Source organism: Chiloscyllium plagiosum, unplaced genomic scaffold, assembly GCF_037043375.1.
Source record: "Chiloscyllium plagiosum isolate Xiang-an unplaced genomic scaffold, Cpla_swu_hap1 HiC_scaffold_23, whole genome shotgun sequence".
Taxonomy (NCBI): domain Eukaryota; kingdom Metazoa; phylum Chordata; class Chondrichthyes; order Orectolobiformes; family Hemiscylliidae; genus Chiloscyllium; species Chiloscyllium plagiosum.
The window spans coordinates 41,535,844-41,562,701 of NW_028270161.1; the positions used below are offsets into that span (position 1 = coordinate 41,535,844).

At 38.7% G+C, this 26,858-nt stretch overlaps 1 protein-coding gene across 18 annotated transcripts in view; it reads left to right on the top strand.

The window, feature by feature from the left end:
• The window catches only part of anks1b (ankyrin repeat and sterile alpha motif domain containing 1B), an 818,433-nt gene that overhangs the window by 788,445 nt on the left and 3,130 nt on the right, over positions 1-26,858 (top strand). For 6 of the 18 annotated variants that reach the window (XR_015761150.1, XM_043713626.2, XM_043713630.2 and 3 more), the window contains 8 exons: positions 14-193; positions 3,575-3,703; positions 4,066-4,137; positions 6,748-6,831; positions 11,252-11,389; positions 17,614-17,784; positions 23,928-24,053; positions 26,143-26,232. Coding sequence is in view for 16 of the 18 variants with exons in the window: in XM_043713626.2 (XP_043569561.1) it covers positions 14-193; positions 3,575-3,703; positions 4,066-4,137; positions 6,748-6,831; positions 11,252-11,389; positions 17,614-17,784; positions 23,928-24,053; positions 26,143-26,199 (957 nt within the window). In the remaining 2 variants the exon portion in view is untranslated. Of the gene's footprint in view, positions 1-13; positions 194-3,574; positions 3,704-4,065; positions 4,138-6,747; positions 6,832-11,251; positions 11,390-17,613; positions 17,785-20,790; positions 23,285-23,927; positions 26,233-26,858 lie in introns of those variants that run through there. The other 12 variants (XM_043713638.2, XM_043713643.2, XM_043713640.2 and 9 more) reach the window with 8 other exon arrangements.

Here is a 26,858-nt window from a genome sequence, read left to right on the forward strand (position 1 = left end):
GCTTCTGGAACAGGACCCTGGGAACAACACTCCTCCTCAACTTTCCCCATCCCTTAGCCAAAGCACTTACACTGGTGGCTCTCTTGATATCCCCTCTTCCCATTTAATGATGCAAGGGGACGCAAGAAGGCGAATCAATGACAGCTACTTTGAGGATATGCCTAGGTCAAAACTGGAAAGACAAATGGCTCAGGTAAATTGCATTGAATAACATGCAATAGGCTGTTAACCTTGGGTTCCCTTTGCACTAGCTTGGCTTACTTTCCTCATCATTGATTATTTTCTTTGTGAGTTTGTTTGTCATACTGTACACCAGTACTATCTGCTCATCTATCAATTCTGTCTCTTCTGTAACTTGGTAAAAAAATAAATTAATATATCATTTATACCAAAGCAATTTCATTCAGATTCTCAAAGGAGTTTTATTTTTGATTTTGGTGAAATGTAGAGGTCCTCAGCTGTATGGCTTGTAAGATCTTCGAGTATTTATGTAATTTAGAGCTTAGGCTTATTTAGGATTCCAAGGCTAAACAAAATGGAAAACATGTCTTTGTCTGCATAAAATTCACTGTTTTACATTGTAATTATGTGGATAGTTTGACACTTTGACAATTTGATCTTAGACAGTGCTGTATGTATTTATTTGATCAGGACATATGACAGACACATGGTCATCCATAGCATTGTTTTAAGAGTATTGGGGCCAAGCTATTGTAGAAATTTCACCAATTCTAAATATAATTTCAGATGAATATAAGGTCTCTCCCTGTACCCCACTTACTAAAATGTTAAGCACAGGCCTTGCGTTTAAAAACAGTACCTTACAGAGCAATGGTTGCAGCTTGTTCATAAGGAACATGCTAATCATTAAGGATTTATTTGCAGAGATAATGAAAGTTTTAATGCAGGGATTTCAACATTTAATAATATAAATAGAACTGCAGATGCTGAAAGTCTGAAACAAAAAACAGAAATTGCTGGAAAAACTTAGCAGGGCTGGCAGTACCTGTGGAGAGAGAAAAAGAGGTAAAAACAATGACTGCAGATGCTGGAAACCAGATTCTGGATTAGTGGTGCTGGAAGAGCACAGCAATTCAGGCAGCATTCGAGGACAGGCAAAATCCAAGGACAGGCCTGTCCTCGGATGCTGCCTGAATTGTTGTGCTCTTCCAGCACCACTAATCCAGAATCCTGTGGAGAGAAAGCAGAGTCGATGTTTCGGGTCCAGTGAGCCTCTTTCAGAGCTGGTCACTGGGGCTAAACATTGACTCTACTTTCTCCCCGCAGATGCTGCTAGACCTGCTGAGTTTCTCCAGCAATTCTTGGTTTTGTTTCAACTCTCAATGACTGATCTTCTTCTCTAGGCTTTTTTAATGAGCACATTTGTAGGTAAACCAGTGGCCTGGAGTCTTGCAGATCTGTGTGTTTTGTTATCAAGTTACTAAATCTTCCACACAGGTTTGATTTTGGCTCCAAACCTCTGTAGTCAAACCTTCAAGCCAAACAGGTTCCACTGTACTTTCTTGTCTCTTTCTCTCTCTCCCCCACTGCTCATCATTAGAGGATGTTTGGTAGTTAGTGCCAAATCAATGCAGATATTGTGTCAAGAAGTAGAATTCAAAATGAATGAATAATATGATTACATTGGAACCTCTTTTAGATCAAATCTTACTAGGAAAGCGTATAATCTCTGACAAGTCAAATTTATGTGTGAAGGTTCACCATGGGCTCTTGTAATAAGAAAAGAGTTGGTGTGGAATCTTCTTTTGCTCTCTCTTGTATTTATAATATTCTGTAGTATGGTAGAGATCCAGAACTGACCCTTTTCATGTAAACATCTTATTGATGTGGATAACTTAAGCCTTACCATACAGAGGAATGTTGAAGACATGCATAACTATAATGTGAGAAGCATACTCCTAGCCAATATAAAAATAAATGGAATGCATACTTACCATTCCCCCATTTAGATTCAAAAAAGAAAATTTAAAACAAATAATCTTTTCTAATGTTCGTTCAATTAACTGAGCCTACTGTTAGGTTATATTTTGAATGCCCTGTAAAATGCGTGTCTCAATTACCATGCCTGCTCATCTATTCAATGGAGTATATAGCCATGGCATATTCTGTGGAGGTACAAACATTATGTTGAGAATGTCTACCTCAGCATTTTGTAATAATTTGATTTATCTTCCAAATTGCTTCCATATTTTGTCTTGACATTGAAAATGGCACAACTACTGTAACTTCCAGACCTCTTTCTAAGTCTCCACCAAAGTTCTCGTACCCTTATTGTACAGCTATGGCACTCCTCTTTTGTTCATTAAACAGTGTTTTGTTACTATAAAAGGTAATGTTTGTCATTTGATATCCTACTTGCATAACCAATCCAAATTTGTGGTAGACCGCTGCCTGCATCAACTATCCCACTTTATCATAGTGTTTCTTCAAACTTAATAAATTTACGTTTAGTCACTATGTCCAAATCTTATGCAGTAAGGAAGCAGTGGATATTTTTGAGTAGATAGCTGCTGGTAATAATCTTGTACAGCTTCCTTTCTTGTTCCGCACTTGTCATTAGCGCACACATTCACACTTCTTTTAATCCAGTCTGCACTGTACTATGGATTCCCACGGCTGTTGCTCATGGTTTTCCTTGAGATCTTGCTGAAGGCATTCTGAAAATACAAATGAACAATGTGAAAAGAATTATCAGTATCTGGTACCTTGCTTCTCTTAAAATAAAAAATACTGCATTTATTTCCTATGAAAGGTTCCCACACGCAATGTTTCTTTCATAACTGTAATCAACATTCCACAATACATGATATCCATCTAATCTACTGAAATTTTTCTGAATATTTGCCTCTTTTCCTCATGGATTTTAAAGAAGTTTTGTTCATTTCATTCCTTCCATTTTAGTTGACCTCATCATCCATTTTGTAACTGCATTTTCAGCACAGAAAATTTTCTTTGATACCTATTTGTCTGCTATATTTATTCACACATTTTAAGAAGTTTTCCAATTTCCTCAACTGATTTGTTTCTGAACAATATCAATTAATCCAATAAATGTACTTTGGTTAATATTCCTAGCAGCTGAAGTTTGCATTCCTAAAAGTCCTCAACAAAAATGCCCAGATGTCTAATGTCAATAGTTCCTATGTTGAATGCTGTGCAACTTTAAGGTTTAGGATTTGATATTTTTATTCTTCAGTGGTGTCACTGCTGTGGGAAAACAAAACAATAAAATGAGTCTTTTAATTATCTTTTGCACCATTGGGATAACGTGTTGAAAGTGGAGTAGACAAAAAGACAACGACAATCAGCCTACCAAATTTAACTCTGTACCCTTATTATTGTTTGTGAATGCATCGGTTCAACTCATCACCTCTTGTGCTGGATGTAGTCTGATCACACTTGGACTTGAGGTGCCTCCCTTGGAAGGAGCTCCAGTGAAAATGAATATCAGTAATAAATCAATTGACAAGTCACTTCTGATTTTTATAAGTGTCGTTACCAAAGCTGTAAGGGACTCTGTATTTTTCTGGTTTAATTTTCCGTTTTTATTTAGCAGGCAGAATGGAGTGAGCCTTCAATCACTCTACGGCCTCCAAATGAAGCCACGTCATCTACACCTGTACAGTATTGGCAACATCATCCTGAAAAACTGATCTTTCAGTCCTGTGACTATGAAGCTTATGTAAGTACTTCTTAGATAATAGGAATGGGAGGAGAGTAAACTGGGGTTAGCACACTGCACAGTACTTTGTACATGTGTATTCTAATGCTTTCTTAGCAACTCTGTCACCTACTTTAATTTGTCTTAGCTTTTTGTTTGAACTTTATCCCACATTATTTGCCCTCCATCCATTTTGTAGACTGCTTGTTCAGCAGATTTTTTTTCTCTCCCTGGTAAATACTGAGATAATTAATTATCAAAATATTAATTTTGATAGCAGAAAGCTATTTTGGACCATTATATTTGAATGTATTTATCATGTATTTTCAGAATTCTCCTTCACATCCTAAGGATTAAATGTAACTTTCTTTTCTCATGTTTAGTATTTAGGGTCTATGCTGGTGAAGGAATTGCGAGGAACAGAGTCAACACAGGATGCCTGCTCTAAGATGCGGGTACGTTGTCTGTTGCAGTTTTCACAGTGACATTTGTGCAATACAACATTATGTTAATGGAACTGCACTGCCTGTTGAATATTCATATCAGTGTGCACATTAGACAAAGATTGTTTTGTTTTTTAAAAATGTAAAAACTTTAATTTAAAAAAATGAAATTAAAAAAGATGAAATGTTTGTAATATTGCATCATTGCACATTGATGTTCATGTTCAGGAGTTGGTGTGAAACTTATCAACGATCATAATAACATAATAATCTGGGTGACACAAACACCTTAACCTTAAGCTTCCTGTTCATTTAGGCTGAGGTCAGGAACATCTCCAGATTGGGACATCCCATTAGCACTGCTCTTTTCCATTACACAATATGTTTTGCTCCATACTCGACACTGCAACTGACATGAATTATTGATATTTATTATCCTTCAGCTATTAGAATCCTTCAGCTATTCCATTTGGTTTTATAATAGAGATGTGTTTTAGAACATTCGGGAATACTTGGGAGCAATGGTGAGAATGAGTAATCACGTTCTGAAGTGATTTAAAAATGTGTATAGAGGACTCTGTCTTCTTTGCAGTACATTGGGGAGACGCATTTATCCTCCTGGTATTGGTGGCAGAATGTGCAGAAATGTTATAACAACCTGCAGAATATAAATTAATTGATTGCTGCTCCCGGCCAAAATAAGATTGAAGCTGTGAATACATTTAAAGGGACGGCCAAGCTGCCCTGAGTTATGTTACCATCCTTAATGTTCACAGGAGTGGTAAGGATAATTTGCTGTCCGATGAGAGTAAGCTATTCTTAGAACTGAAGAAAACTGAGGTGAATTAGAACACACAATTCACAACCAGAAACAATCATGTACATACAATCCCAAATAGCTTTTCAAAAGGAATTGGCTGACTATTTGAGCATGAACATTTTGAAGGTTTAGAGAAAAGAGCCGGTGTGGTTGCTAACGTTTTGAGAAAGACAACGTAGATATTAAAGGCTGAATAAATCCTTTCAGTGCTGAAAATCTCTAAGAATGTAACATGTTTTGTTGTATGCCTAATTTGCAGATCTTCTTTGATACTCCTCATCCTTTCTGTATGAGCATTCAAATTAGAAGCAGGAGTAGGCCATATGAGCCTAATCTCCCATTTTTACAAGATCATGATTATGGTTTCAATTCGATTTGTCTAGCTATCTGGATGCCCTTTGAATCCCTCTTTCCAGAAACTCTTCTGACATAATACCCTGTCAGTGAATACATGATGTTGTCCATTTATTAGGCGACTTGGGGTCAATTTTACTGGCCTTGAGGCAATGGGCGAGGAGATGGAGTGTCAGGAAACTGTCTCAGTAGGATTCAATCCTATCTGCAGGGTATTTTTTCAGTGACAAAACTCACTGTGGATTGTGGCTCAGCTGCCTCAAGAAATGGGGCGGAGTGTCGATTTGAATAATCAAATGTCCAAATAAAGACTAATCCCGGGCCACAGGGATTATACCAATCCCAGAGCAGCCCCACATCAATTGAATGGAGTGGTCACATGGAAGAAGCTTCCCAAGGGCATCCTGGTTTCCCAACCTTTCGATTACAGAAAAAGAAAAGGAATTGATGCTCACTCTTAGGGTGCATTTGTTTGGAGGAATGTTAAGACTGTCCCCATTCCCTTAGCAGTGGCCACCCCTCTCAGTGATGCTGCTTAGGGTGCAGAACTGAGGGTCCTTAGGTTTGACTGTCCACAAGGAAGGACTGCCTACAGACCTTAATTAACCACCTCTGCTGCTTGGCAGCTCTTCATTACATTCTCTTAATAATAGTGCAGGAGAAATCTCACCTCATATTCAACCTAGGAACTACCTCTTATCCAACCATGGGACCTCATCTATTTGGAACAATCTCACTCTTGTATCTGATCTTTTCTCTTTTGCAAATTTTCTGACTAACAGGACCGTGGCTCAGTGGTTAGCATGGCTATATCACAGCACCGGGGACCTGGGTTCTGGTGACTGTGTGTGTGGAGTTTGCACATTCTCCCTGTGCCTGTCTGAGTTTCCTCCCACAATCCAAAGATGTGCAGGTTAGGTGAAATGGCCATGCTAAGTTACCCATAGTGTCAGGGATGTGTAGGTTAGGTGCATTAGTCAGGGGTAAATCTGGGGTAATACAGTAGTGGAATGGGTCTAGGTGGATTACTTTTTGGAGGGTCAGTGTGGACTTGTTGGGCCAAATGGCTTGTTTTCACACTGTAGGGGTTCTATAAACATTATGCTTCTTTACTATGCTGAATTAAATAACTAGCATTAACTTTGCAAACATCGAAATTGTTCAACCATCAATGGAGTAAGGTCATTTTGTTCAAAGAATCAAGTTTCAAATACTTTCTGAACATGGGCCATTGGACTTGAAACATTAACTCTTTTCTCTCCACAGATGCTGCCTGCCCTGCTGAGGTTTTCCAGCAATTTCCATTTTTGTTTGTTTGTTTGTTCATTTTCAAATATACTTTCAGGATTGAGCTGCAGTAATGCTCTTCCAATCTGTTTAAAACTGTTTTGTGTTTCTAAAATCATTACTTACCCAGAAAGTAACTCACCTGTCTTGTTTCCTTAAAGGCTTCGGAGCAAATGAAGAAGATTCCTACAATTATACTTTCAATCTCATATAAAGGTGTAAAGTTCATCGATGCTGCAAACAAGGCAAGTGATTAATTTTTCTTGGTATATTTGAGAACCCAAGTTCATATATACTTGTGGCTGGTACAGTAATATGAAACTCTTCCGTCAGCTGTAATGTTTCAAAGTGTGAATGAATCTAGGATCAGTCCAATTTCTGTTGGGTACCCCGACCACATTACAAAGCTGTCTGCTCACTAACCAAATCAGTATTGAGAGAAATTATGAATTTGGGAGAAGCTGCAGTGCCCCACTGACGTGGCCAAATAGTGTTGAGGCACATAATGGGTAAGTTTTCCGTCTGCAACATATGGCAAATGTATTCAAAATATGTCTAAATTCATTTATTTCTTTAACATGGGTACAGTTTATTGATTGACTTGATTTATTGTCATGTGTACCTAAGTACAGTGAAAAGCTTTGTTTGTGAGCAATACAGAGAGATAGTAGTAAGCAAGGACATGCAGGTCATAGGGTGATTGCACAGACATGCACGAGGCCAGATCAACATTAACAACATAAACATTATTTGAAGTTATTTGAATGTATTCCTGATGAAGGGCTTTTGCCCAAAACATTGATTTTCCTACTCATTGGATGCTGCCTGACATGCTGTGCTTTTCCAGCACCACTCTATAATTTGAAGTTAGTCAGTCCGTTCATCAGTCCAATAACCGCAGGGAAAAAGCTGTTATTGAACCTGCTGGTGCATGTGTTCAAGTTTCTGTATCTTCTCCCTGATGGAAGAGGTTGTAGGAGATGATCCGGTGTCACAAAGCAGTATTTTTATAGGAAAGTATACTACAACAAAGAAGGGGGTGGGTTTTTAAATGTAAGTTGTAAAAACATAAAGCATGGGGAAAAATACTCAGCTATTCATGACTGTTCTGTCCAGAGACCAGTTACCATCTACTATATCATGGATGTCACCCTACTCATTCAATCTTCTAAGGACAGGTTCTTTAAAGATTCTCACTATGAGCTCACAAAAATCCAACTGGAGAATATCCATCTACAACCTTACATGCTGTATTGTTCACCATTCACCGGTCTTTGTCCCTGGTCAGAGTAATGCGCACACCCTCTGCTCTGGATTAAAGGTGTGTTTGGGGGGTGGGGGGAGGGTGTAATTGCTTGTGATCTTATGCCTTCCTTGAACATTGTTAATTATATTTTCTCATCTGCTACTCTTCATTCACAGTTTATTTAGTTAGCCCTCTTTAACCAATATTATCATTTCTGCCAGCATTTTAGGAAAAGTAGCAACCAATGTATATGTATTTCTGCTTCTGAATTTCTATTGAGCTTTGTGTCAGTAATGCAGAGTCAATAATAGAATCCCTAATAATCTAGGCATGCCATTATTAATAGAGTATGTTAAGTTAAAAGCAGAAGTACTTTTTGTTATTTTCAGCTGGTTCCAGACTGAACGTTTAGTCTTAATAATAGCTCTGCGCTAACCAAATATTTCCATGCTATTTCCTTTCCCACTTCTATGTGGTCAGAGTGTTGTTTTACACTTTAATGATTGGATTTTGGTGAATTTCACCATTTGACTTAGCCTACCTTAGAATAGCATCCATACAGCCTGTACACATTCGCACTGAATCTTGCATTCACATCTACAACTAGTTTGGCTAATAGGTATCGTGGAACATTTTCACTTAGATGCCAGGGAATGGTCATCTGTAATAAGAGAGATTCCAACTATCTATCTTTGACACTCAGAGACATGGCCATTTCTGAATTCCCCTACTATGAAAATGCTGGTAAACCTGCTCAGAAATATACCTAGACCAGACACATAAATAAGATGGCTACCACAAGAGCAGATCAGAGCCTGGGAACTCTGCAGTGTGCAACCCATTTTCTGACTCTTCAATACTGACCATATACAAGGTACAAGTCAGGAATGTGATGATACTCCCCATCACGTGGATGGGTTCAACAACACCTCAAAAAGTTCATCAACATGTAAGCCAAGGCAACCTGTTTGATTAGTGTCTATGTCACTATCTTCCCATTTCTTCCCATCAGCACTAGCATGTAGGAAGAGTAGTGCATCATCTGTTAGATGCAATGCAACAATTCATCATGACTCCTTCAATAGCACCTTCTGCATACCTGCAACTTCAACCCAAGAAATGCACAAGGGAAGCAGATGAATGAAAACTGAAAGTTCCCCTCCAAGCCACATATCATTTGGACTTGATATAATATCAGTGGTCCTTGGTTGTTGCTAAGTCAAAAATCCTCTCTCCAGGATAGCGGTTTAGGTATATCAGCAGGGCTGCAGTGTTCAAGAATAGCGGCTCACCACCATCTTTCCAAGGGCATTTGGAGATGGACAGCAAATGTTGCCCTTGCCAATGTTGTTCAGCTTTCAATTTAAAAAAACATTAGCCACTTTACTCACTGCATCAAGATCTCTGTGCATATCAGCAATCTCTGTTGTGACTCTAATCTTGTCACAGGAATCAATGCATTTAAGGTATTTGAAAAGACATATGTATCTGTACAGATATTAGTGTAAAGTGCATTAACAGTGGCAGAGCACTAAACGAGAAATTGGAAAGGCAGTGTGGGGAATCCAGTCATTAAATAAGCGTTATGATGAGAAATTATATTATCATTTAATGATTTGCTGCTTTAGAGTGTGTAAAGAAAAACAGTTTGGTCTCCATATCTTGGGAACTGAAATGGTCTAATTTCCTGGACCAGAGTTTTCTCACACTGAAATTCATACAATGTGTAGGAGACCTGATCAGAATTTATTAATCACTGGAGTTGTGGTTTTGAAAAGATGTGCTCTAAACAGCATAAAGTATTAAATTCAACACTGAAAGCATAAGCTCCGATGATCCTGCAAGTATAGTTGTCAACATTTCCCAGGCTGGAGATCAAGCTGAAGTTAGCCTGACACATTAACTTTTCTTGGTTAAAAATCACACAACACCAGGTTATAGTCCAACAGGTTTAATTGGAAGCACACTAGCTTTCGGAGCGACGCTCCTTCATCAGGTGATTGTCCTTCATCAGACAATCACCTGATGAAGGAGCGTCACTCCGAAAGCTCCAAATCATAACTTTTCTTGCACTGTTTGAACTTTGTAGTTTCATCAAAATAATTTTCAAAGATAACCAAATTGCACTGATTTGAAATGCTGTTTGAAAATAGATGCAACCTATTTAACTCTTAATAATTATAATAGCCAGATGTCACCTCAGGGCTCATTTGAAAACCAAAGAGAATTGCCTTATGGCAGCTGCAATTCAGATGTAAGTTATCACTACAGAAAATCTCTTCTCCCTCTATTTATAACTGAACATCTGCCACAAGTCTTTCTTGAACATGCCTTTACAGTTCAGCTAAAGGCATTTAGTATTTCCATTCACTTGGCAAGAACCTTAAGCTTTTCGATAAAGTGAATGATTCCAGTTAGCTGACCTAAAGTTTTGCCAACCAACCTTTTGAAGTTGACAGGAGCCAGTTGAAAATTTGCAGTCTGTGTATTAATGTATTAATTACCAATGACCATTCAGGCAACAATCTGTATAAATATATCACCATGCAAAGATAAGTTTGAGCATTTTTTTTTAGAAGAAGTTTAGTAAATGGAAAAAGTCCCTCAGTCATCTTATGATTAGTTTTGTAGAGGTTTCAGTTACTCAGTAGAATTTTTGAATGGTCATTGCTACCTGTCCATGGCATTCTAAATTTCTTCTGCTGTGTGAATGTACTAGTGAGTGAGCATTTACCATAGACCATAAGACATAGGAGCGGAAGTAAGGCCATTTGGCCCATCGAGCCCACTCCACCATTCAATCATGGCTGATGGGCATTTCAACTCCACTTACCCGCATTCTCCCTGTAGCCCTTAATTCCTTGTGACATCAAGAATTTATCAATTTCTGCCTTGAAGACATTTAGCATCCCAGCCTCCACTGCACTCTGTGGCAATGAATTCCACAGGCCCACCACTCTCTGGCTGAAGAAATGTCTCCGCATTTCTGTTCTGAATTTACCCCCTCTAATTCTAAGGCTGTGTCCACGGGTTCTGGTCTCCTTGCCTAACGGAAACAATTTCCTAGCGTCCACCCTGTCCAAGCCATGTCATCTGTTAACTGAAATTGATGCAGCCAGATAATGTTATCCAGGCTGGGGTAGTCATACGGGCTGAGGGGCAACAACAGTGTTCTGAAGCACGAAAACAGAATTAACGCAGTCAGTGCGGACTCCTAACAAGTTACACTTCCTAAATCAGGCACACCAGTGTTATTTTCTTTCATCACAAACAAAGCAGTATCATGTCTTCCTGTGTAGTGGTGAGCCTTGCCTAATTATGTGTCCTGAGGTTTCTACGTATTAGTTCAGCCCTGCAAATGTCTTATTCTGTTATTTGTGAACCTGCTAATTTTAGTACATTCTTTTAATCATCCGCAGAATATCATCACAGAACATGAAATTCGGAACATTTCTTGCGCTGCTCAAGACCCTGAGGATCTTTCTACTTTTGCTTACATCACCAAAGACTTAAAGTCGAGTTACCACTACTGTCATGTATTCAGCGCGTTTGATGTGGTCAGTCTCTTGGCATTTTCATTTTTTTCTGAACTGGCAAAAAATTTTTAGGTGTGTTTTTATTTGTTCCCTTTTCTTGCTTGGATTCTTCTATGCCACTGAGCTGGGTGAAAAATAACCAACAGTGTTTTCTATTTCAGCTTTTGTAGAGTAATTAGGTGAAACCACTTGCAAAGAGTTGTGACTATCTGAGAGATGTGCAAAAATGAGCAAACAAACAGCCTGTCTTTTTAAGCCTAACAAATAAAAGTAGTGTCTCTGTTGGCCCACAGTCAACTCAAGCTCTGATAGGTGAGGTCCACCAGCATTGTTCACTGAAGACATTTATATCATCTGTTTTCAAAAGAGTAAAATTAAATTGAAGTTGACACATTTGCTCTTTGTAGCATAGAACTTTTTTTTTATAGCTTGCAATGTAGATTTCAATCCTGGCAATTTATTAAATTACATTTCAGATTCTTTTAAACACAAAATAAAAGCAAAAGGGACAGTAGAAAAGCAGGACTTTTACTGAGCTTGTAATCTGCAGGCCTCTGACAAATGCTTCAGAGACATGAATTCAAATCCTATCACAGCTGCTCAAGGCATTTAAATTCAATTAACTGATAGTTAGAAATCACATGTTGGTTTTGTTAATAATGATCATGAAGCAATCATTTTGTAGTACAAATCCATCTGGTTCACTAGCATTCTCCAGAAGAGGAAAATGCCACCTTTATCCATTCTGGCCTATATATGACTTCAGACCCACAGCAGTGCCCTCTGACATGACCTAGAAAGCCATTCAGTTGCATCAAATCAGCTAATGAAAAGTTCAACAATAAAAGTCACTCACTAGAGGAACATTGGGTGTAGTGGCACCAAATTGTTTGCAGTGGTTGAAGAAGGCAGCTTACCGGCATTTTCTCAAGGGCACTCAAGGATGAGTAATACAGGTGACCTGTGAATCTCCCAAGCAGAGTCATAGAGACGTACAGCATGGAAATAGGCCATTCGGTCCAACTCGTCTGTGCCGATCAGATATCCCAAACCAATCTAGTCCCACCTGCCAGCATCCGGCCCATATCCCTCCAAACGCTTCCTATTCATTTACCCATCCAGATGCCTTTTAAATGTTGCAATTGTAATAGCCTCCACCACTTCCTCTGGCAGCTCATTCCATAGTCATACCACCCTCTGAGTGAAAAAGCTGCCCCTTAGGTCTCTTTTATATCTTTCACCTCTCACCCTAAACCTATGTCCTCTAGTTCTGGACTCCCCCACCCCAGGAAAAAGACTTTGTCTATTTATCCTATCCATGCCCCTCATGATTCTGTAAAACTCTATAAGGTCACACCTCAGCCTCCAACGCTCCAGGGAAAACAGCCCTAGTCTATTCAATCTCTCCTTATAGCTCAAATCCTCCAACCCTGACAACATCAATGTAAATCTTTTCTGAACCCTTTCAAGTTTCACAATATCTTTCCAATAGGAAGGAGACCAGAATTGCACGCAATATTCCAACAGTGGCCTAACCAACATGACCTCCCAACTCCTGTACTCAATACTTTGACCAATAAAGGAAAGCAAACCAAATGTCTTTTTCACCATCCTATCTAAGAATAAACAAATATGATAAAAGACCAATATCTGGTACATCACATTCTGTCTCTTGTGACCAAATGGATTCCTTTAGAAGTGTAGTCAACAAGCAGGCATTTGATTTCGATGAAGCTGACAATGTACACAGTCTGTTGCTCGTTATTCAATATATGCCAACTGTAACCAGTTGACCCTCAAATTCACATTTGTCCTATTTTATATTTTCAAGGCATATTTTATGACAATTGTCACTTTCCAGAAACAATTCAATGAATGATTTTTTTCATAAGTTTTTACAACTAAAATAACATTTAATATTTAACAATCACTCATACATTACAGGTTGGGTGAATTTAGGTGGATTGTGGTAGATTAGTGATTTTGAGAAAATGTGACTTGAGACCTCTCTGTGGATTGCATTAAGCAAATTAATTTGGAATAAATAGCTACTATTGGTAATGGCAGTCATAGTTGTTGTAAAAAGCCATCTGCTAAACTATGTCCTATAGCGGAAAAAAGCTTTTGTCATTACCTGATCTAGCCTCCAAGCCCACAGCAATGTGTTTGACTCTTAAGTGCCTTCTGAAATGTCCTTTTGTTGAACTTCCTTTTTAAGGATGAGCAATAAAGGCTAGTGTTGCAGAGATGCCTTCATCCTTTGAATAAGTGAATTTTGGAGGTTCATCTTATATATTTGAGTCCACATAATACATGATTCCAAGCATAATTTCTGTATTATCATTGAATGCTAGTACTCTGACTTGAGTATCTTCCCATAATATGTCCTTAGCTCTACTGTGTTCAAAAGCATAATCATTTCCAGTGTTTGAGTCCTTTATATAGCAGAGTTGCCATTAAGATTAATAGAGGAGTCTGTTGTGTATGTAAGGCTTTAGGCTGTGCAGAATTGGTTAACTCAGACAGTCATTGTATAGCTACATTAGTTAAATAAAGCTGAGGCAACCTTCATTCCATGATGTTCTTAAGGTATATATATTGCTTAGTGTTATATTATGGCATAGATTGTAGGCCAGATAGGCAAGTATCTTGAAAGACAGTTAAGATGACATAACAGTATGTGTTGTTTCGGTATAAAGACCTACACATCAGTCACATTCTGTATCTTGGAATCTCTGCAGTCAGTTGTTTTTTTTGTGTGTACGATGTATACTAACATTAGTAAGCAGAAAACACTGTAATTCTTTGATATAATAGCTTTATCAATAGTTGCTGTAAATAAACATCAAGATATCTGACACAATAGAACACAACACATCTATGGTTTATGTTATACAGGCTAACATATGGAAAACCATGAATGGTATCATGTTGGCACAAGTGAGCATTAAAAATTAGTTGTGACAACTAGCTAGTGGTACTACATGGATTTTAAGGGCAGAACAGGTCATAGCACAATGGCAGGTTTGAAATGTTTTTCCCAACAGTCATCAATCCTTCTCACCAACTCGTCAATTGAGAGCTGAAGTTACAACTATAAACAAGACTGAAGTACCAAAATTAATGGCCCCAACTTGTACTGAAACACAGTGAATGTGCTATCTCTTTCTCTCTCTCTCTATTTAGCAAAAAATGAATGAGAGGCTGCTGGAAATCAAATTTTAAAACAAAATGCACTTAAAGTGCTGCTGGACAACCCCAATCTAAGGGAGCTGGGCCTGGAACAAAATATTGTGGGAAAACAATCCCAGCATAAAGTGATTTTCCACATTGAAAAGACTTACCTGTATCCAATATCAGCTGATTCCATCACTTTCACTTCCAAATTAGCTCCTCACATTTTTATTAAAGTCTTTGTGATAACATTAATGTGAATGTCACATACAGATAAAACATACGACTACAAGACTGCAATTTTGAAGGGGCAATAACACAATATATAAAAAAATACAAAAGAACAGAAAAGAACTACACTGTCATACAAATTCTTATTATGTAATTTTACAGAGCAAGAAGGAAACACATAGCAATGATTTGGCATTCTATCAGAACTTCAATTATTTAAATAAAATATCAATCTTTATGGATCAACAGGCAAATGACACAGAATAACAAGCAGTCAAACCTCTCATTTTTGGGACTGAAACATCCAAGAAGAATAAAGTCCTTTCGTATTTCTGATGATGACTGCAAAGATCCTGACCATTTCTTTTAAGATCTTCAAAGATCACCTCAAAGATTGAGTCAGTTTCAGGTTACACAAGCTGAGTGCTTGTCATAATGCCAACAGTTATGTGAAGCAATCGATCAATTCATAGGTGTCATGCAAAGCTACAGAATGAGAGTTCACAGAAAATAACTTAGCTGAAAGGCTTATGGAACTGGTTATTGCCACCAGAACTATTCAATCTCCCAGGAAAGCACTTTTGAGCAAGCCCCAGAACTAAACCATCAGTGCAACGTTAGACTTTGCTCTGTCGTTATTATGACATACATATCAGATCAGAGAGTCTAGTACTGTTAAGGTAATCACATGACATCATGATGTGACTTCTGTAAAAGTACCTAGCTCCCCTTCAGCCACTCTTTAAGATGGACTCCAAATAGTCACTTGGTTATGTATATATCATGTATAGTAATATCAGTTAGCATAGAACCCAGACTCTGTGTTTAAGTCTGTGACATTATAGTGTTGTAAATAATTAGAATTGTAAATAAACTCCATCTGACTCTTTGGTGTATGCATCATGGGCTAATATACAGTAAATATATGGTAAGTTACAGTTGAAGGCAGTGGCCTGGCAGTATTGTTGCCAGACTATTAATCCAGAGACACAATGTCCTGAGTTTGAATCATGGTTGGAGGTGGAATTTGAATTCAAAACCAATCTGGAATTAGGAGTCTAATAATGACCTTGGAACCTTTGTCGTTTGTCTGAAAAAGAGAATCTGGTTCACTAATGTCCTCCTAGATGAAAACTGCCATCCTTACCCGGTAAGGCCCATATTTAACTCAAGACCCACAACACTCTTGATTCTTAACTGCCCTCTGAGTAGTTAGAGGCAGGGAAATAAATGTTGGCTTCGCCATTGACACCTATATCCCATGAATCAATAAAAAGAAAAAATACAAACGGCATCATATATTTTGTTGGATATTGCTGATAAATGACATTAAATTTAGAAATGTTTACTACCCCCCTGAATATGACTTTCTGTTACCATATGGTTATTAAAATTATAGGGTGATCCAACCACAACCTTAGATTACAGGGTTATTGCAATGGGCCCAATCTTAAACTGGAAAACTTTGTAATCCGATTTATAGGAACCTTTAATATTTCTAGCTTATAATTAAGGTTGCATAAATTTTTGAGACCGAAAACTGTATCCCTCCTTTCTAAAATAATGCAAATTAATATATTTAACGGAACCTGCAACTTGCATTGCAAAACTTAGTGGTGATTAGATAGTTTTTCTTTGCAACCGTGTAACTGTTCAATGGCAGCTTCATTTAGTCGGCTTGCAGAATTTATCAATGTTTAGAATGAACTCAATTAATCTGGGCGCAACCTTGCGATATAACGGGAAGGATTATGCTTTAGAACACAGTAGAGCTATGGACACATGGGAAGATGTTCAAGTCAGAATACTAGTCAATCCTGAGAATTTTGTATTCGCATTCCAATGATAATACAGAAATGCTATTTGGGATTATATATTATGTGGACTCAAATTTATAAAAAGGTGAACCTCCAAAATTCACTTATTCAAAGGAGAAAGGCATCTCTGCAACACTAGCCTTTCTTGATTATCTTAAACAGGGAGTTCAACCTACTAGAGCACTGGGAGAAAACAGACTTTTAATTTCGACATTGTGAGATCTAAGGATCAATTATGGGAAAATGTTCAAGTCACAACTTTAGCCATTCCAGAGAATATTTGTAGAAGCATTCTAATGGTAATATAGTGGAAATAGTTCAAACAGAAATGTCTAGAAAATGAACCCCAGTGCTGCAGACGTCTCCAGTTAGAATCAGCAACTCAGCTGCAGTGGAATAGATCCTGTTGTTTCCATGGAGATCCAGAGTGTTGCAGTGAAAGTTGTTGGCAGTAAGCGCATTAGATATTAGCAATCTGTCAGTTAAAACTGCTGATACAATACAACCTTTGAATCGTAATTACATTACGTAGCCTCAGAGAGCAAAATATAATTAGGTAGTATGAATAATCTGTCAAAAGCAAACACCCTGGAGTTATTTATTTATATATTGATACTCATATCAAATCAGAAGTGTGTCAGTTGGTGCAAAACATCAAGAAAAACAAGTTTAAGGGAGAATTTTACTAAAGCAGCTTGAGAGCACGAACTTATTGTAATATTTGATATGATGAGTTGGACTTCACTTTAATTATGAAACATGCCATTTTTAAGGTAATGTGCTGCTGGTTTAAAATTAATAAAAGATAATGTAACAAGACATGACATTCATCATTCTTATTTTACTAATATGGATTAGAATGATAAACATACTTCAGAGTGCTCTGTTTCTCATCTCCTATCCACTGAAGTTAGAAAATATAGTCATTTGCGCACAATTTCATCCACTTTAATTTTATTAAGTTGCCTTCAAATGATACTTATAAATCCAACAATTGTTTTGTTTCTCTCGTTTCTCCTCCAGAATTTAGCCTATGAGATCATTTTAACACTTGGACAAGCTTTCGAAGTGGCTTATCAGTTGGCCCTACAAGCCAGAAAAGGTGGCCATGGCCCGCCCACAATGCAAGATAGCCTTGAAAGTAAAGCTGGCAAACCCATTCCAAAGCCGCGAGCAAGTATCCGGAAATCTGTGGTAAGAGTCTAATAAGCAGATAGATGCATAGCAACAAGATGGATCCTTTTCTGCTTGTTATTGGCAGTAAGCAATTCATTGTATCTCAGTGCCGCACTTGGAGATCTTGTGCATTAAGGACTAGCTGTCTGCTGATATAAATTGGATGCGAGAATGTTTAACATGCAACAAACAGTCAGAAGGAAATAAGTTAACAATGACCTTTCAATAGTAATTATACAAATGAATTGCTATCTGACATGCACATTGTTGTATGTGCTGCTAGTGAGCTGTTGCAAACAGTAAATCGAGACTGAAATTTCTCCATAGGGACCTGCGGCAAGCTAAAGCTTGCTTTTGTCACCAACAGAGGAGCTATAATGTATCCAAGAAATACGGTTTCTGACTATGCGTTAAATCATTAATCATGTGAGATTTCTAACCTTTATTGTTTATCAGTGGAAGAGCAGGAAAGATGACAAGCATATTTGTAAAATATTCTGCTAATTGCTAACTTAAATATGAATTAATTGAGCCCACTTTATCATTTTGCTGCTAGGTACGCAATGCTATTTTTGGGAGGGTGATTAAGTGGAGACATGCTCCATACCTCCTGGTGCCCAGTTGTTAAGTTGAGAGTGCAGAAACCCTGGCAGCAGGTTACTGGCTCATTCTCTTTGCCCAGGACTGGTAACCAGGATAGAATTGAAACATGACTAAACAGACTAATCATGCAGTATATATAGAATAGATCATTCCTAAACCTGTGCAGCATGAAAAAATACATCAGCTCAAACACATTTCTACTTGAATGCATTCAGTCTGCTGGTTCTCAAAATGCATATTGGGTGATTTCAGCTAACAGGAAACAACTCTTGAAATGACCATTAAAAACTAATCTGCTATTCGATAACTGGTTAAGAAAAGATTTGTGAGGATGCTATCACAAATCTACAGAAATTTGATTTAATGTCTTTCCAGTTTAATGTGAAAACCTGTGGGAAAGGTTCAGCTCCAAAAGTGAGGGGGAGGGGTGACCATTAAATTTGCATAGATTTTAATTTCAATAAAGGTATGACTCTGACATAAAGTACCAGAAATGCTGTAGGATAGTATGTGCAAGCTTTAATTAATTTCTTTTTAGTTTGTTATTTTAGTTTCCTCTTCTCTGTCTTATTTTGAAATATTAAGTGAAAAGAAACGAACCCCTGAGCTGTTCCCCTCGCTGCATTCCAAATGAAATAAGAAAAACTGGTAAACTGTTTCCTCAACCATCCTGTACTCTCAGTCCACCCATCAAGACAAAAGGATCCTAGCTGTCATGATCATTTATCCTACACTATGCCACAGAAGGAAAGTGTGAATAACCTTAGCATGGCCCCTCAAACTCTGATGGATTATAACAGTTTGGTCTGTTAGCCACGTCTGAGTTACTGTCTTGTTGCCTGCATTTATCAGAAACTCACCACCTGTCCCCAGCTATCGATTCACTCAGCTGTTGCAAGCATAAACTCTGACTTAATTGCTGCACATTCTAGAGAAAGGATTCACGAATACCTCACACAATCGGTGAATCAATGTAACATATTCTGCAGAAAATTCCAGCTTTCTAACATTGCAGCAAGCACCTGGATAAAAGTATCTTAGTTATGAATGAACAAGCCTACATTGGCAAAATAACTCAAAATAAATGCCCTGCACTTTGACACTTTATACGTTAATCTGAAAAAAGGAACTCTCAAATTCAAGCAAAAATTGCATATTCTGATAGAACTCTGTTCCAACTATAGTTCTATATTTGAAGAAGGAAAGCATGAGGGAATACTGAATTGTTCTAAACGTTGAAACCTGCTACTGCATACAGTGTAGCACCAGCACAGATTTCATTCACGTAGGAACACTTTATAGCAATATTTCTCAAAACAGCGAATGTATTTTTAATGTTGACACTGCTGTCTTTGTCTGCTCCATCTTCTTGTGTCGTTGTCCCCCACTCTTTGCTCCGTCACTTGTGTGAACAGTAATTTCTTTTAATAGTTTGGAGTTCATGGACCCTTTCCAAATCGTCATTTTCAGGCAGCTCAGGAAATGGATGATTAATGAGAGAATCATTCTTGAATTTTTCTTGTGATTTGTCTGTCCTGGCCTCATTCACCGCTCTGCTGGCTATTAATAGCACCCACATGCTGCAGCCAGAGAGTTACTGCTTTCCCATAAATTCTCAGTATGACAACTTGGCATTATCCCCTTGAAAAGGCAACCTATTTTATTGGCACTGATAAAGACCTTCAGGGGAAGCCTTTTGGCGGTGATAGCTGGTATCAAAGGTGGCTAGCAATGGTCCAAAAGCTCTGATCCTGAAATGAACAACTCCATCAACTGTAGCCACAAACGCACCAAATCACATCTTCATTTCACCATGAATGGGCTTTTGTGCGGTGGTTGGAAGATGAGTATTGGTGAATGGTAGAGTGCTGTTTTCTTCCGTGCACTTTTACCTTGTGCTCTGATGGAACATTATCCAGGCTGAATGCAGAGCAACGTATCCCTTAGGCTTCTCAAAAGTAGAGGCCGGTACATCAGTTTGAGTGTTGCTAATTCTGGATGGATACATTTCGGGAGATGGCAGTGGACGTAATGTCACAGAAAGCCAATGGTATGGCGTGAGCTGACTCTGAGGGGAAGCAAGGACCTGGTTCCTCACTGACATGATCAGAAATCCCCTTAGAGATAGGAAATGTCTGCCACCTGTCCCCTTCCTGCCCCAGGCCTGGTTTAAGAATCATTTAAATCTGGAGGGTTTTATAACAAAAATTAGGAAACTTTTAGTTGGCAAATGTAATTTGAAGACACCTCAATGCAACTTTTACTTAAAAAAAAAGGGTGCTACGAGTATAATGTCACCACTGTAAACTACTGCTGCTGCTTAGAGTCACTGCCTTGTTTCAAGATTAAGAGATGCGACTCTCAAAGTATTCTCACTCGCACTTAGACCAACAATAGCGCGTTCTGTTCTATCCGCTATAGATCGGGTCCGGAGCTACATCAGGAACAGGGAGATCAACTGGTTCACGGGACAGTGGCAATAAAATACAGCCTTTCCCGATGCTTCAATATTTCAAGAACACGGCACTCTAGCCCTGCTCTCTTGTGCGTGATTCGTGGTACCTGGGATCACCCCCGGAGTCAGTCACAGAGAACAGAGAACGGAGCACCGAAGCCATGCCAAATCGACAGCAGGATCCTAGACGAGTCCTCCAATTAAATCTGACCCAAAGTTAGGGCCGTTTGTCCCCACCCTCCATCCTCCCAAAAGCTGGTCAGATAAGCCACCATTCCCATTGCAACCTGACAAAATCCCAGCCACTCGGAGTCTTAATAACTTCTTTTTTGGTTTAAGGAGGTTTGAATTTGATTGGATGTGTGTGGTGTTAAAATCCCTCCCGGAATATTTTTCTGCCAGGAAGTTGATGCTGGTTCCATTGCACTCCTGACTGTTCCGGGAGGCCGGCAATCCTCGTTGGTTTCCGGTGTGTGGAAACCGACCTGAGTGCCAAATTGAATTTCCCTGGCGAGCATTAAAGCTGCTCCATCTGCTTTTCCTCTTCAAAATTGAATCTGACAATCCACTTATCTTAGCAGGGATTGCCATTTGGCAAGTGCTATAGGGTAATGCATGTTGAGTGCTACAATAGAGGATATTGGGGAAACTAGAATATTTTTTTTTCTCTGTTTTCATTTCAACCCTGTCCTCTTCCAATCAACCCCTAATGCTCCCAATATCTCGGTGAATGGAGAAGGCAGGATGAAATTTAGGTTGTCTACCTTTCCATTCTGGGGAGTTGCGAGAGAGTGCTTACCATCAGTATTGCAGTAATAGGTGTCGTGAAATTGTTTCCTTGGTTCTATTTGACAGATTGACAGGAGAGCTGGGCATTATTATTCTGCCAGGGCATGTGTGATAGTTGGGGAAAAGTCCGGGGCAGCTCTGGACCTAAGTTATGGAGGTAGGAATAGGGGACACTGTGCCTAATATCATTGACAACACTGTTGTGCTATTGTCATTCAGGGGATCACAATACAAGCTCTCAGTTTTGTTATGAGAAAATGTTTAGTTGTGCATACTTTCCAGTATGCTAATCCCCAAAACATCTGGAGACAAGTTTATAGCAAAGGCATTGGTGAGGCCAAATTTCGCCACAGAAGATGGCAGGACCTCACATTATTGAGAATCTGCACCTTCTGCCTTGTGGGCAACTGAATGGGCACTGCAGCTAGCCCCCAGGATGAAACACTAGCAGTAAAAGGCTGCAGTGTGTAGGTTACTCCCTGGTCATCAGGGGTTGGGAAGGGGGATGTTGTCCGTCATTGATATGGCACAGGAATGCCTTCAGTTTGGAGGTGGGAGGGAAGTTGGAGATCAGGGCCAGGGGAATTCTGAAGACTTGAGCATGGGAAGAGTCCAGAAGAAACCTGTCATCATAGGATTGGTGCCTGCTGCCTCATGTTGCCAGATCAGTGTAGGGTCAGTCCTTCTCAAACAAGATTCCCAGATGAAATGGAGTACCTAGTTGGTCTGAAACATGTTAGGAAGCATGCTGCCTTTCCAAGATGAAAGCCTGATCTTCACTGTTATTCTGCATATGCGAGCTAAATGAGCCAGGGTACAATTTATAACTGCATCCTCAGACCCTCTCTCAGTAGTTGCAGGATGGGGGGGGGGTTGAATATTTCACATTGAGGCCATAATTATTTATTCATTTGGCTCATCAGCCTTCCTCCTTCCTTCATGAAAGCATTCCCAAGTTGGGCAGCAGTCTCTCTCCAGTAGCTTTCCACTTGTCCATGTCTAAGCATATCTTTAAGCTTCATTACAGAAACAAAGAGGTCTCGCCATTGGGTGAAGTGAGATGGCACAGAAAGCAGACTCCCATTGGCTGTGTTTAATCATAGTATATATGAACTAACACCCCTTCTAACCCCAACCAATACCAAAACAGCTAGTGCAGCTGATAACCTAACAAATTGGTAAATTATTTTGCGGTGTTATTCGGATAAAATTGTATTACCGAATGTATTTAGCACTTTGAAACCTGTCCCTTGGACATGAGATTTTTGTTCAAATCATTTTTCTGAGGTTTCCCTTGCTGCTTCTGTTATAAGTTGAAGTGAACAAGGATGTGTAAACTTCTGGTTGAGTATTCACCATAAAAGCAATGGAAAAAATTCAAGTTGCCCGGTTGCATGCCAATACAATTTGCAGTTTGGCTTTTACATGCCTTACAGCACTGACAGGATTACTTGTGGTGCTGATGAGGAACTGTACAGTGACCATGGGGGTCTTTGAGGTGCTGAGAACATTACAGGGCTGTTGTGCCTCAACAAATCCCAGTTGGAAGGACACCAGCATTTGTGCAGAAAGCTAAGGTGTTCTTTTTTGAGGAATACATGTTTGTCGAGGAAAACAAAATGTAAAAATTCCAGAGCAATTAAAATGAAGCAGCTTTATGCAGCAAGGGAATTTGGTGTTAATGTGTCTTTCTTGGACCAGGTATAAATTCAAGTTCAACCTCTTCTGCAAAATTGGCATTTTTTAAATGAATAAGTATCTGCTTGTTAATTTTCTTCAGAATGAAGTATGGATTTATGTTTCCTGTAGCCCTAAACTTGTACCGTATTAGTTAAATCAAATGTGAAAATGTAATTTCAGTTGGAAAAAAAATGTCTTGTAGATTTTTCCCAAGCGGTATAAATGAGTTCTAGGATGGTTAAAAGATCTGTCTCCAAACCAAAGTCTGATTTTGCCAATGCATTAAAAGTAATGTTGTAGGGATCAGCTATGCCCCATTCTTGCACTTGTGGCAAGTTTCCATTTTAATCGCTTCAGGGAGCTGTGGAATAGAAATAAGATGGTGCCACAATAGGAGGGAGTGACAGTCATCATTGGCAGCTCCCTTACATCACACCTATTTCCAGCTGATGACACTAAATAGATAATGGGCATGGCATGGGCCGGAGAGTTGGTGATAATGAGAAAGCCCAGGAGAGCGTTTGGTCTTGTATAATTTTTAGATAACAACACTTGAAAGTGTCTCTTTTGCTAAGAATGCCTCTGCATTTTTATGACGCATATGTATAGCTATGTTGTTTACACTTTCTTTCAGGTGAAACATCCAAATAACAGATGGTCCTTAGATCATATTTACACCCCTCACAGGCCTCCCCATCCTCCTCCTCCTCCTCTTCCTCTTCCTTCCAAGTTTCATCATTCTCTGCCGCACAAGTTTCAGGTCTTATTTTTCCTTTGTGTGCATTGCTGTGTCTTTCCCTCTTGAGTTTTTCCTCTGTTGGCATCAAATGTTATTAACTGTCCAAGGCTAAAATTCAGTTGGTGTGATGCTTCAATATAGCGCTTCAGAAAAATGTTTTTCAATTGGTTTGAATTTGATTAAAAGGAAGCAGCTCATTTTATTAAAGCATCCAAGGAACTGGCCCACCAACAATGTGCAACATTTGAAAATGGCTCTTAGTTCCCTTTCAGTAAAACAAAATAGCAGATTGAATTTAACCTCAAAATCACAACTGATTTTTGAATTATTGGTCAATGTAAATGGGCATTCAGAAGCTAGATTCTGTCAAACAAATAAGTTGAATGCATTTTGTTTGTAAAATAATCAGGATAAAATAATGATGTGAATTGAAATGTAATGCTATGTTTATAAATCTGCTGATACCCATCTTTCCTTCGGGGGTCCTGGTGCAGCTTAGCATGTCTATACCTGCAACTTTTTCAGGCAAGCTTAGTTTGAATTTCTGTATTATTATAAATGCTAATGAGATATAAGCCTGCATTAAAAGCACCCATAGTTTTTTGTAGGTTCTCTGATGCGCATTTAATTATTTATGAATGAAGTATTATTCCAGCAGCTCCATCGTGACACCACAACTTCAATAAGGGTTTTCAAAGACCTTTATTAAGAATAGAAAACAAATGTGGCATTTGGAGTTTTGTTGGGCACACATTGAATTTTAGCCTAGACATTCTCTGTGTTCATTGTTCAATCTTAACACCTACAGACCTTAACTTCATTGCAGACATGTCAAACTGATCCTTTTATACATTTAAAGAAAAACTAATTTGCTGAACAGAGTGCAGTGTGGAAGCATGTAAAACGACTGCATGTTACTGCAGTATTACCTCCTTGGCATCTTGACTACCCTCTGAAGGCCCAGCATTCTCACACTATATAGGATCTAAAAGGAACAGCCTGTGGTCTGAAACCAATAGTCATCACTAATGAGACACCATCTACTTTTGGAAAAAAAAATGTGTGGCATGCTATAAATAATATAGTCATATTATGTATTTCTGTATAGATCACAAATGCCCATTCCATTCTGGAATCTTATGGAATTTTGAGCTGCTGTATTATTTAGAGCTAAATGATGGAATTTAATTTTGCTATTTAAAATTATTCTAAAATGTAATCCTTTTGGATATGCAGTCTTTCTGACCATGTGCAACATTTTAATCATGGTTTTGTTTTAAAATGATTTTAAAAATTGAATGCATTAGGATTAGATATTGCTTTCGTGGCTTGGACCATACAGGATGCTTACTAACAGTACAGTGAAAATTAGCAGTTTAATTGAGCATTTTTCAAATTGGCCTGAATTAATGCCACTAGAGATTCAAAAAAGAATATTTTCTTATTTGCAGTAAGCAAAACAATGCAGTTAGCAAAGCAAATATACACCCCGTGCTGTTAGTATTAAGCTTGTTAAATCTGCCACTTTGTGTTTTGCTGCTTGTTTTAAAATGGTGGTATATGTTTCCAGTAACTGAGCACCTCAGCTTTTGGTGCAAATGGAATGGCTTTATAATCCTAATATCTAGTGCATCAAATGTACATTTGATTTTTCATTCAAGAAATTTGCTTAATGTATTATTTTAGAATCCTGTGTGTTTAATCACACCAATGTAAAGATTTTCTTTTAGCCCACCTGGCAGTAAGATCTCTAAGTTGCACCTTCCAGGTTTTCAGATCTTAAAAACCTCCATGAAATTATGAGTCAGATGATGGGTTTAAACATAATCTATGTTAAGTAAATAGTCGAAAGTAATACAGTGGAGCAACTTACCAACTCTTCTGAGTTTTGTTGGTTGCTATAATTACTGTACTTTGGTATCACACAGACTTCATGGAAGGTGCTTCAAATATATTTTGTTTAACTTAGGTTATGGATAATATGCCTTAACATACAAGTTGCTCTATAGTTTATTAGTATTTTTGAATGATGTATTGTTTACGCACAATAACAATGAATTGTGCTGTGGTGAGATTTCCCCTTTAACAGTTTTAATCGCACCGTCTCTAGGAGATGCAGAATGGTAATAAGGCGGATACCAACAACGAATGGTCTTTTTTTACATGATTTCATCAAAGACCAGTTTCTGTAAAACACTAGGTACGTGTCTTTTGCAGCTGGCCTATGCTGTAATCGTCTAAATAGTGTAATTTAAAATGAGCACAAAACAATTGACTTTTCTAAACTTCCAAGTATCATGCAGCAGTGGGGTAAGGGTGGAGGTGGTGGTGGGAAGGGGGGTGGGGTGCAGGGAGGGAAATATCACCAGGTCTGTTTTTCTTTCTTTTGACCCGTTTTTTTAAAATATATTTGCCTCCTCTCCCCGAGTGGATGGTCAGTTGGCCTACAGCCAGGGCAGTCTGATACCTGTCTAAACAGGTCATTGTGTGGTGGTGTGTGGAAGTGGCCTAGGATGAAACTGCCTCTGTTTCCTCCTCGTCGCCTACCCACCTTCCCCCGGCTTGCGTAGGAATGCCTCATCTCCTCTCCGTGCTTGTCCTGAAGGGTCAACCTAGATTCGTAATTCCTCATGTGGGAAGTTGCAGATTCAAGCCAGCCCATGGCACAACCTACTGTGCTGCTCTGTGGCCAGTGGGTGTACCTATTCTCCAGGGTTGCTGCTGGTTCTATGACCATTTAAAGAATCACTTCTAGTAAGTAGTCTGCTTTATTAGGGCTAGCTCTCAAGAGCGAAAGATTCACATCACTTAAGTGTCTTTTGAGGC